Genomic DNA, 12,733 nt, shown 5'->3' on the forward strand with positions numbered 1-12,733 from the left:
GTTTTTAGTACATAAGTGAGCGTTCACTGTTATCTACTATTTATACATGTGTTTTTTTTGTTTTGTTTTTTTACTTTTTTAGAATGACTGACCTGGATGACTGAAAATCTTCACCAGCATGCAAGACAGTGGGTCCTGAGAATCAGAATTAAACACCTCTGCTATAAGTTACATGTATTGATCCATGTATGATAGTGGTTCTTTTTTTCTTATAAACATCTGCTACCAAAGACACTTTTTGTGTCAGAAAACTTACTAGGTAATAAGTATACAAATATCTAATGTATTCATAGTATTACAACGTATGGGTAGTTTACAGACAACAATATATACTACTCATAAACAAAATGAGCACTTCAGCAACACATTTTAACTACAAGTCAATCACATCTCTGTGAACACCCAAAGAAATAATTCACCCAGTTTTTAAGATTTCTGTATATTTATCACATAGCAAATTCCCATTTACTTTTTTTTTTTTTAGATTATTTGAACACAAACCTACAGTATTAAAGAAACCTTACATGATCCCTATTCATTTGTATGTTAAAGCTTAGTTATTTAAAATAAATAATGATCAGATTTGTATTAATAAAGTATACTTCCTCAAAATGAATACTAATTTGTCTATTTATTTAAAATACTTAAAATTTTTTGTTTGAATTGAATAAAGGTTACCTAATTATTATGCGATTTATACAAATTAATAAGCTTAATTAAATTAATGAATATTTATCCTGTAAGGTTTCTTTAATATGTTTGTGTTAAACTTATCCCCAAAAATGTAAAAGGGAATTTGCCATGTAATAAAATGCATAATTCTTAAAATTTGGGTTGCATATTTCTGTGAGTGAACAGTAGCTTACTTTTACATGCACAAAATCTCCCCTTGCTGATCTAAACCTTGGTTGAATGAAAATTATATAGATAAAAATTATGCGATCACAGCATGTGTATACATGTACAAAGGGTCAGATTAGATCATGTAAGCACATGTAGAACTGAAAAAACTGTGGAAAAACATCACGCTGATATTTCTACACTTGTCAACTGGAGATTACTCTTCTCCAAATATCTGAATAGGAGTGTACAGGGAAGCCAATAAGGCATCGGCAAAAAAACACTTCTCTCTTCAGACCGAAATGATTTGAATCTTCAGTCTGAAATGAAACATTTTTTATCTGATCAGGCCTTCAATACAATTAATTCTTTTAATTGCACTCTCTGCATGTAAGGTATAATAAGTGTTTATTATTTCACTAGTAAATCTGTGAGACTGACCTGTAGGGTAGGTGTAATATCCTCAGTAAAAAAAGAAGGCTTGCTAACCACTGCTAACAAAAGTAAAAAAATTATCTACCTTCTCGGCAAATACAGGAGCCATCGATCGGGGAACATGATGCTTGGTTGTTGCAAGAGCAGGTGGACATGCAGCTTGGCCCAAAAAGTCCAGGTGGACACACTGTACCGCAGTCCTCGCCCTGTGGAAAAAATAATGCAAAATCAGACAAAAGAAAAATAATATCTGTATCAGATCATTTAATGTAAATGTAAATACGGCATGATAAAAAGGGTTAAACTGCAGTTCTTCATGGATTATTGAAAAGGTTACTGTTCATAGTGTACACGCGCAAAAAAATAGCGAACCAACAATAAATTTAAAGTAAAGGTAAAGGGGAAAAGACCACACTTGATCACCACCGAGCAATCATTTTTAAGCTTCCAATTATCCCCTCTATATATTCTGACAGCACCTTCCCCCAGCCATGCCTCTTGCTTTCCTCTTTCCCCCATCTCTCAATTTTCTCCACATCTCTCTTTATACAGAAAATCTCATCGCTTTTCAAATGCAAGCCTGGCAAGACTCCAAAGGCCTGGGAATGCACACTTCTCATCCATCCTTGAGCAGGCAAGCGATGATTACATTTTCAATTCTCCTCTCTTCACTTCATTAGTACAACTAGTTCTGTCCTCAATGGGCTTCCTGTTACATAACTTGGCATCTTTGTCTTGTGTGTGACCAGTGGATGGTCTTAACATGTGTTCTGCAAAAGAAAATCTTGTAGCCAACATTGTGTGTTTGACTGAAACTAAATCAACAACACTCGTCTGAAATCATTTTTAATTTAATTAAGTTAAAAAGTTAAATGTGGTCATTTGAATGAGCTGATATATAAAAACTGCATTGCTAAACGTGAGATCCATTGAACTTGATATGATGTTGGTAAAGCTTTTGCAGATATAGTTGATTTAACTAATTTATAAAGAGATTATGCAAGGCTTAGGAGTGTGTTTAGGGGATGCTTTGACCAATTTTCTTAAGTCTAAATACAGAGTTTTAGAATCTAAGAAGGGTGAAGCTAATCTGGGTCACGTGTTCTTCTTGGTTTGCTAAACCAGGCCAGAATATTACTTGAACTAAGGTGCCAATCCCAACTCCAGCCAAATAGCCCCACATAACCCTTTATTTTATATAAAAGAATGCAGTAAGGAAAGTGTAGATCTCCTAGCAACTGCCAAACCAAGACTTATCCACTGTCTGCCAGGCAGAAAGGCATGATTCGCCACTTCAGAGAATATATCCGTACTGCTCGAGTCCACTGGAGGCGTACTTTACACCACTGTACCCAACAATTTGCACTGCATTGGTGATGTAAGGCTTGAATGCTGCTGCCCAGCCGTGGAAACCAATTCCATCAAGCACTCTATGTACTCTTGTTGATCATAAGAAATTTACAGGTCTGCAGCTATTGACACTCCAGAAAATTTGAGGTTGTCTGTGATTTTATGTGACTTACCACTTCATGGGTAAGTTGCAGTAATTGTGAATCATTTTCACTTTATTATGCTGCCACTTCAATCTGACAATGGAATATTAAGTGGAGAGGAATTTTTATAACTAGACTTATTGCATTCAATATATTTAATGGATAGAAAAAAAGAGAGCAGTTCTCTGCAACTTGTAGAGAAGTATGTGAAAAAGCTGAGCCTGTAAGTTTAATCTAGGAAAGGGTTTCTTAACCCTGGTCCTCAGGGCACACTGTCCTACATGTTTCAGTTTTTCCCATTTCTCCATAAACCTGGCCAGGATGGAAAAATGATCAACAGGCTTTTGCAGCACTTCATGGCTGATAATGCAATAATTTGAGAAGCTTGAGAAGAGACACATCTAAAACATAAAGGACAGTGGGCCCTAAGGACCAGGGTTAGGCCTTGTGTCACTTAGAAAAAGAGCATACAGTAAATGTTCTATTTATGTAAAGCGAAACAACAGCTTTTTTTATTTAAGCATATTGATGTTCAATGCTTATCTTAGCATATATATATTAGGAAATTGAAACAAAAATTTTTTCTCACACCTTTGTTTAATTAGTTTCTCATTATTCCATAACATTTTTGTATCTTTATTTGTTTTGCCTAACCAATGCAAAAGTACCAGCAGAAACCAAAACCGATTTAAAGGAGAAAGCAATTGAAATAGAAAGCAAAAATATTCTTCTTATACACACAGAGGGTGATACCAGTGAAAATAATGTCAATGCAAACAGTTTGGGCCCCTACTGGTAATAGAAAACAAGAAAACGTATTTAAACTAAAAGTAGAGCAAAATCTTACAGTAATCTGTGATAAACCGTTGGAAGGGCTTAATATTATAAATGAGAATACCAATAAGAGATCAGCATAATACCAGTTTTATGTTTTATGTTTTTGAATTAGAGAAATTATTTGGTTATGGGGCCAAAATGGTAGCTTTAATATTTGCAAATGTGTGTGGAGAGTTGTGTGTCTGTATCTTGATTTGTGTGTGTGCAGTGGGATTTGAACATGTGTGAGGAGATTTGTGTGTCTGTACAAGAATCTGCAAATGTGTAAAACTACTTGTGTGTAATCCGTTTTGCAAATGTGTAAAAAATCCACAAATCTGTATTCAGATCTGAAAATGTGTACTGAGATTTGCAAATGTGTAAAAAATCCACAAATCTGTATTCAGATCTGCAAATGTGTACTGAGATTTGCAAATGTGTAAAAAATCCACAAATCTGTATTCAGATCTGCAAATGTGTACTGAGATTTGCAAATGTGTAAAAAATCCACAAATCTGTAGATCAATCTGTAAGCACACACAGAGACACTTGTGTCTGAAGTATTTTCGCTTCAAGACCCAGAAATACAGACAAATCATTGGTTACAAGTCAAGCGGTTTTTCGGTTGGCTCTCTTTGCACACGTGATTTTTGCTACTCTTCTGCCGCGTGAGATGCACAAATGCGTAGAAGGATTTGTATGTGTATTTTCGCGATTTGTAACCCCTTGCGCAGACTCGCAGGCTCACATGCTGCCCTGACCGCAGGCTCACAGGCTCACAGACAGCCTGACAGCCTTTTTTTTCCTACCTTTTTTTTCCCTCTGCTGCGGGAGTTGACGTGACAAGGATGATATATTGATACCATTCAGTAAGGAAAAAATTTAATCTATTATTAAACAAAAGGTTACGGAAAGATGGCAGAAGCTGTGGGAAGAGCATAGAACTGGAAGGTGGCTTTATAGTATTCAAAGGAAAATTGGTGAAATGAGGAAAACGGAAAGGAATAAAAAAGAGGTTATATCTAGATTAAGTTTCGGAAACACGGGGTTAAATTGAAACTTATTTAGAATGGGAACAGGAGGTTGTGGTTTTTGTTATCAAGGGGAGACGGTGGAGCATGTTTTGTTGTTTTGTTATAAATATTCTATGGAGAGAAGGGAATTATTAAGTTGGTTACAAGAAAATAAATTACAGTTAAATATACAAGATATTTTGGGGGAAAAAAATCTACTTATGATTATTTTTGTAATTTGATCTTGAAAAAACAAAATTGATAGAAAGGATATGTTTATTTATGTAAACATTGTTAATATTTATTTTTATTTTTCAGTGGGAAAATACATAGCATCCCGATCCACACTCCACTGAAGTAGATGGTGGTAATGCACATCTTAGAGTTGCTTGCCAACCGCCATAAAACAGAAGCAGAAGAAGAAGAAACAGTTTTACTAATGCAAACTATAGAAAAAATTTAAGAAATATACTTACAGAAAGCTGACGGGATTCCATTGCTCTCAACTTAGCAGGTACAACCCCTAGGACCCCAGTAACGTCACGTACTGTACAATATCGCCAACTGGTGGTATGTGGCTGTATGTGAAGCAAGTTGTGCTGAACTGTCGCATCAGAGAGAGGCTGTCTGTGAGCCTGCGAGCCTGCGGTCAGGGCAGCATGTGAGCCTGCGAGCCTGCGCAAGGGGTTACAAATCGCGAAAATACACATACAAATCCTTCTACGCATTTGTGCATCTCACGCGGCAGAAGAGTAGCAAAAATCACATGTGCAAAGAGAGCCAACCGAAAAACCGCTTGACTTGTAACCAATGATTTGTCTGTATTTCTGGGTCTTGAAGCGAAAATACTTCAGACACAAGTGTCTCTGTGTGTGCTTACAGATTGATCTACACATTTGCAAGTCTCAGTACACATTTGCAGATCTGAGTACAGATTTGCAGATCTGAATACAGATTTGTGGATTTTTTTTACACATTTGCAAATCTCAGTACACATTTGCAGATCTGAATACAGATTTGTGGATTTTTTACACATTTGCAAATCTCAGTACACATTTGCAGATCTGAATACAGATTTGTGGATTTTTTACACATTTGCAAAACGGATTACACACAAGTAGTTTTACACATTTGCAGATTGTTGTACAGACTCACAAATCTCCTCACACATGTTCAAATCCCACTGCACACACACAAATCGAGATACAGACACACAACTCTCCACACACATTTGCAAATATTAAAGCTACCATTTTGGCCCCATAACCAAATAATTTCTCTAATTCAAAAACATAAAACATAAAACTGGTATTATGCTGATCTCTTATTGGTATTCTCATTTATAATATTAAGCCCTCCACACACATTTGCAAATATTAAAGCTACCATTTTGGCCCCATATTTTGGTAAAGGGCTTAAAGTACTCATTGTACTGTATGTCCTCTTCAAACCTATCATAGAATTATTCTCCTTCATAGGCTTAGAGGAACCCACCTCGACTAATCTTGTCCCTCCCTCAGCTGGAGATCACAGCCACTGTACGGGCTCCCACAGCCTCTCTTTCAAAAACCATGCATTGAGTGACAGGTGACACAATGATTTAGGGTTCCAATTAGAGGCCCAGAGGAGTCCTGAGTGGATCTTGCTTTGCTCACCAGAGTGCTGAGGGAATGCTGGCTGCTCACTGCTCTCATTATCATTTTGAACTCAGCTTAAACAGGAGGCAGGAGGAGATGTGCCAGTGGACGCCAGGGGCAGAACACACATCTTATAAAGTCTCTTCCTTCGTACACCACATAAAAACGTCTGTCTGTGAATGAAATTTTTATCAATCTGTTGCAGTAACCTTTGTTCTGCTGAAAGTGACAGCTTTGAGACGGCTAACAATAGCACTTCAGTTGCAGTTTTGTGTGGAGAAGTTTGAGCGATTGACGGGGTAAAGCTGGATGGATGAGGGTGGGAAGGGATGGTAGAGGTGGAGGTTTTAGGCTTCAGTCCCTCCTCAGAGCAAAGGCAATTTACTGGTGACTGAACTTATGGGTAGAACACTATGCAACCACAAATTGCCACATGGATTTTTCAGTATTCATGGTGGTGCTAAGTTTCATATGGTTTCCCCCTCCCGGTGCAGGGAGCGCACTACTTGGCCTGTTCTTCAGAGTGGAAAGACACCACTCTCATTAGTCATCTGATTCACATTTCTTCAAAGAGGAGAAGGACAAAGGTCTGAATTTGGAGAATTATTATTAATTCACGGACTGTCAGTCTTTTGTATGAGAGCAGCAGTAACTTATATAACAGAGCTATAAGAGCGCTATAAGTGTCCTACTGTTCCAGAAGCTTGAAGGAACTTTTTAGCTATGTGACCAAGATCTTTTTTTCACTACTCTAGAAACCTTGTATTCCATCATGTCTTAAAAATAATTCTCTTTATACTGTGGGGTTCAAAACTTTTTGGTGTTTATGGTAAACACGTCCTACTGCAGTACAGTTGCAGCCTCAGTGTAACTGATCACTGGACACAGGTCTCCCACTGCAACCGCGAAGTCTAGAATGTGATAAAAAAAAATGAAAAGGGTTCCAATAGATAAACAGAAAGACAAATCCATGCTATGATTTCAAATGATCCTGACTATTCGGTGCGTGCAGGAGAAAGGGAAAATTTGTCACCAGAAAAAAAGCAGTGATTTTACGTGATAAACTACAACCAGTGGTCATGGTTCGGCAGGGCTTAAAGTGGTAAACAATAAGTGCAGGCAATCTCCTTAATGCCAAACAAATATCTATCATCTACACATCTGATTCAAAAGAACAACAAAAAAAACAAAGCCAATCTAAATCGAATCTATATCAGCCAGATATAAAGTGTCTTAAAGCTTTTTTTTTATATCAAGTTCAAGCCCCATGGTGTTAAAATGAAAACAGAACATAAAAAAGAATAAAAAAATAGAAGATCTTTAAAAACAAAGAAATGACAATCCAATTAATATTTTATTAGGCCTATTATGGTTTCTTTCTGTGAAATATACTTTTCTTAGTAATAGGCCTCAACGAACCTATACCACTTCAATCATTTTATTTTACTCAGCACTCATACAGTAGTGTCAAGTACTGTAGCTTGGGCACCAAGTACTGAGAGAGACATAATAAAATACAGCCTATTATTTTATTTGATTCATTGTACATTATTTGTTTATTCAATTCAATCTCCTAAAATCTGTTGTCGTTTTCCTCCATATAGATTATACACAACCATCTTGTGTGGCAATATATTTGTTATTGTTGGACCAAAATTAAACATGTTTGAAGATCCTTATTTCATGATGTTTTCAAAACATTAATACTTAAAGTTAGTTAAAGGACTAATGACAAAACAAATTGACAAATATCTTTTTATTGTTGGTTTCCAGGTAGGAGGCACCGCACAGTATTTGTGCTCAGAGCCCCCAAAAAGCTAGCACTAAAGTATGTCACTGGGGTGTTTGCAGCATCAGCGTCAGTTACAGTTTGATGCACCAATCCTAGCTATGACCTCCGTTTGCTTGTGTAGTGAAGGACTGTTCTGAGTGCTGCTGCTGTATTTCAAATCGGCCTCAGTTTGATTCCTTTTTGAGACATGTAAACACCAAATCGAGATAATTTCCCCCTGCTTTTTATCACTCATTAGCTACATAAATGCACTCCAAGTGTTTTGCATGATAGGAAATTGTTTCATTTGACTTAATTTTTTAAGCCATAAATGACGGTGAACTAAGGGTCGGGATGGGGGGATGCTGATATAGAGGTCTCAGTACACTGATGGGTGAAATTTCGTAGTGATGGCACTGAGTGATTGCCCACTTAAAGCACTGACAGGGACTCTGATATATATATTTTTTGCAATATTACTGCAACTACATCGTGCAAATGCTGGTTTCCAATAAGGCTGTAATTATTCAGTATTAACTTAAGTTATTGATGCCAAATGCACTGACTGTGTTGATAAAGACTATTACATTTCAGGATTTCAGGTGCTAAAACTAATTAACACTGATTGAATGGTCATCTTTGTGCTAAGATGTGACCTAAAAATGCTTACTAAAGTTTTATTTGCAGAAGATTGTTTGACATTTACATTTTGAAAATATTCAAAGTGAGACAATTTTGTTATTACACAATATTACATGTCTGTCTTGATCCAGTTCAACACTGAGAATTTCAACCTTGGATCCAAACCATATATACACCTTATTTATGGTTTATCATAAATAAACTAATCTTTGCTGGAAATCAGACAAGAGAAGAGCAATTTAGTGTTTTACAGGGATAAAATATAATATTGCTGTAAAGCAGGTGTGCTCTGAAACAGAATTAAAATCCGAAATGATCCAGTAAGTTTATGGCATCAATAGATTTTCAATAATAAAGCTTTTGCACAAATATCAGACAAGGTATAACCACTCACCTGTCCTTCAGGAAAGTGACAGCTTTAATTTGTACCTTAGAAGGCTGCAGAACTTTCTTTCATTATTGGTTTAAATCTCTAAAAATTGCTTTGACAAGAGTGTTTACTCCATACGCCCCCACAGAGGCTTGGAACCTACCCTTTATTTATTTAGTTCAATCAATAATTCCACTAATGCTTGCTGATTTAATGGATGTATTCTACTTGTACTCTGTAAAGACATGATTTAATAGGTTTAAATCTGTGTTTGCAAACAAAAATTTAATTCTATATTGTTTCATAATTTCAAACTGAACAGAAATCATTAACTTCAAAGATGGATAATACAAAATGCTGGAAATTATAAAACAGTAAGAACTGTTTAACCCCTACAGTATATGACAAAAATCCAGGTTTCGGTCAGGGTAAATCCATAAAGTACAACCTCCCAACCACAGCAATTTTCAGATGTTGATTTCTACCCTGTTAGTCCAACCTGGCCATGGTTGTTGGAGCAAAAATGAAAGAGGTAGAAGAATGTCACCAGGAAACTCTGGAAAAGGGTTTGCGTAATATAGACGCACCTAGACTGCCCTCAGCCACAGCAGTAAATTTGTACCTATTAGTATCTTAATGTAATTGGAGTACTTCTTTTTCAGAAAGCCTTTACCTGACACAGCATTGATTGGGCTTTTACCCACTGAGACCTGATGCAAATGGAACCACTAATTACCAATCAGTTTCACTCCTTAGCAGCACATCTACTTGCTTGACGAGTGAATTTACATTTATTGCAAGATGACAAAAAGGTAGCAACAATGAAAGCTGGGAATGGGAATAGCTTTTTTTTGTGTTTTTTTTTTTTAATCTTTTACCAAGGGAAACTGGAACAGATTCCTACAGGATTTCAGTTTCAAGTGCAGCACTTTGGACAGAGTGTGTAGAAACTGCATGTTACACCGTGCCCATTCTGCAGATTGTAAGGGACAGAGCCTGAATAGGTAACATGTAATCACTTTGTCCGAGCCAAAAAGAGCATGTCCAATTACTAGGACTAAATCAAGCATGCCGGTGCTCAGCCTGTTCCAACACTTTGCTTGGTTTGCCGTCCGATGGGACTCCAGAACAAAAGAATGCAATGGGGAGGCTTAGTCTTATAAGCGATCCCCAGAGAAAGGGACTTCCCTGGCAATCATAGCATCATGAATCACATTTTAACACCTCCACTTGATAATAAGCATGCAACTTGAATACAAACAGGTAGCAGCTACAGACGTCTAAATGCAAAACAATATGTTTCAATGGTTTGCACAGCAGCAGCTTTCTTAAGTACAAGAAAAACAATGAATGTTCACCTCTCCATTTCCCCACACACAAACACACAAATTCTCCATATGAGCCGCGTCTGTTCCCATCTGACTGCCGCCTTTCCTATCCAGCTTCTGCCCTCTAGGTCTGTTTAATGGATCTGGCAGCCTTTCCCAGCAGCCGCCACAGCGAACAGGTGGAGCAAATTAAGACACAGTCTGGAGCCCCGCTCGGTAGCTCAATTCACCACAGAGGCTCGCTGTAAGACACAGGCAATTTCCACTGAAATGTAACATTGGCAGACGTGGACTCTCCTGGTCTCTATTGCTCCGTAACTCCAGATTGCAAAACACAAAATACAATGGCGAAACTGATTGGAGTTACTCAACTAATTTGACAGTTGTAAAAAGGGGACAATATGGCTACAAGAAAAAGAACTACAAATGGAGTTGACCAAAGATTAACTTTGCTTTTGCTTTGAAGGAACAAGAGCACAGGTCTGAGCTTGCTTTGTACTTGTCTTTGTGACCCTATATATTTTTAGTGATTAATTTAAAAACAAAATTTGTGGCAAAGGGCTTCATTGTTGACTGAAATATACTGGGTCGATGTCCGGTGCCTTAACAAAGCATATCAATGACAATGACAAACATCTTCACCTTGATTTTAACCGTCTGTGTATAAAAAGAGCCTAAAGAGAAACTGGGATCACTTCCAAAACATTTTGGCCTCAGTGACTTTTTCTTTTTTCTTTATAGCAGCCACAGATAACATGCAACATAAATTAAAATTACAACCTTCAGAACTACAACATTACAAAATTACAAGGTTTCACGGAATGCAACAGTAGTTACTTTTACTTAAGCAAAGACTCTGCAAACATCTCAATTTTGTTTTTGTTTTCCTTTCAAGCCATCAATTTTTAAATGCTTTTAAATGTTTTTTTTTAATCAACAATTTATCTGAGGTCCCCTACATTGAGCTACTTTGATACTCCTTTTAGTCTCATTCTTGTTCCATTCAGTAACAGAAAATTCTGCCTACAGTATAACACATAAAAAACTAGATGAAAACTAGTGTTTAGTATCCTATGTTATGTAAGTAAAGAGTAACTAAAGAGAAGCATCATGATTTAGCCAATTATATATCTCATCAGACGAGTAAAATTGTATTACCTATCTGCAATTGTTCTCAATTTCAACTCAAAAAATTGGAACAAATTATTAGAAAGAATTTGCAAACCAGGGCTCCTTTGTTTTAGGCAGCAGTTTTGCCACAATACAGGTTTCTGTAAATGATGAAAGTGAAACACTAATCTACGGCAAATGCTGACATAGAGACAGAATGTTTGTTCTTTTTTTTTCTTTTTAATCGTTTTTTAAACTTATTAGAGTCATGAAGTCATGACCTAAGGAAATTACATCTTACTCCAGGAAAAGAATGGATCAATTTTAACATACGGCCCAACCAAGAAATTGTATTGTATGACTTCTGTAGCAATTAGAACATGTTATAATAAAAGGGACCATGCAGACCGCACTGCCCTTCTGATGGTCCAACTGAGATAGATCAGAGGGACATTTTGGTGACAGATGTTTCTAATATGCTGGAACTTTTACAAAAAGGACAATGGTTCATTACTTTAACTATTAATATTTGAATTGATTGAATAAAAGAAAATATTTATCTTTAATTATATAAAAAATTTTTATGGAAACTCAGCTTTTCCAAACGACTTTGGTCTTTAGGAATATGATGCAAGTTAGAATTGGAGAGAAACTTATAACCTAAAGTTTGAGTGCTTTTAGTGATTTTAAATTGTTTGCATTATAGCGTTTTTCACTTACTTTGTCAAGAAAAACAGCTTTTATTCAAGATCAGTTTAAAAGTTTATACATATATTCTCTTCCTTGAAATAAACTCATAAGATAGGATTAAAAAAGGCAGCTCCCATATCACAGAAAATTGGAAGACATATTAATCTACACATGTTGACTTGAAATTAAGTCCAACTTAAAAAAATAAATAAATATAAAGAATCAAAGCAGAAATAACACAAGAGAAACATGTGAAATCAGTGAAACATTAACATTAAACACGGAGAGAACAGATCTTTTTGGAAAAGCTACGTATGTTTTGAGTACACAAAGCTCACCATGAAGCCAGGGGCACAGGTACAGACGCCTGTGACAGGATGACAGTCTGCTCCGTTGGTGCAGCTACAAGACAGATAGCATCCTTCTCCGTAGAACCCAGGAGGGCAGGTCTCATTGCAGTAAAGTCCTGTCCATCCTGGTGAACATGTGCATTCACCAGATAGTGGATGGCAGCTACAAATAAATCGAAACAAGACAGCATTATGGGAAAAGGTAAGGAAAGTAACCTTTGAAACGATCAACTCTTCA

General features: G+C 36.6%; 1 protein-coding gene across 6 annotated transcripts in view; it reads right to left on the reverse strand.

Moving 5' to 3' along the window:
- The window catches only part of megf11 (multiple EGF-like-domains 11), a 180,930-nt gene that overhangs the window by 34,893 nt on the left and 133,304 nt on the right, over positions 1 to 12,733 (reverse strand). For all 6 annotated transcript variants that reach the window (XM_038268941.1, XM_038268939.1, XM_038268938.1 and 3 more), the window contains 2 exons: positions 12,484 to 12,658; positions 1,361 to 1,481 (listed from right to left, as the gene is read on the reverse strand). In XM_038268941.1, coding sequence (XP_038124869.1) covers positions 1,361 to 1,481; positions 12,484 to 12,658 — 296 coding nt within the window. The remainder of the gene's footprint in view (positions 1 to 1,360; positions 1,482 to 12,483; positions 12,659 to 12,733) is intronic.

Source organism: Cyprinodon tularosa, unplaced genomic scaffold (genome assembly GCF_016077235.1).
Source record: "Cyprinodon tularosa strain WSP-4 unplaced genomic scaffold, ASM1607723v1 ctg71, whole genome shotgun sequence".
Lineage (NCBI taxonomy): Eukaryota > Metazoa > Chordata > Actinopteri > Cyprinodontiformes > Cyprinodontidae > Cyprinodon > Cyprinodon tularosa.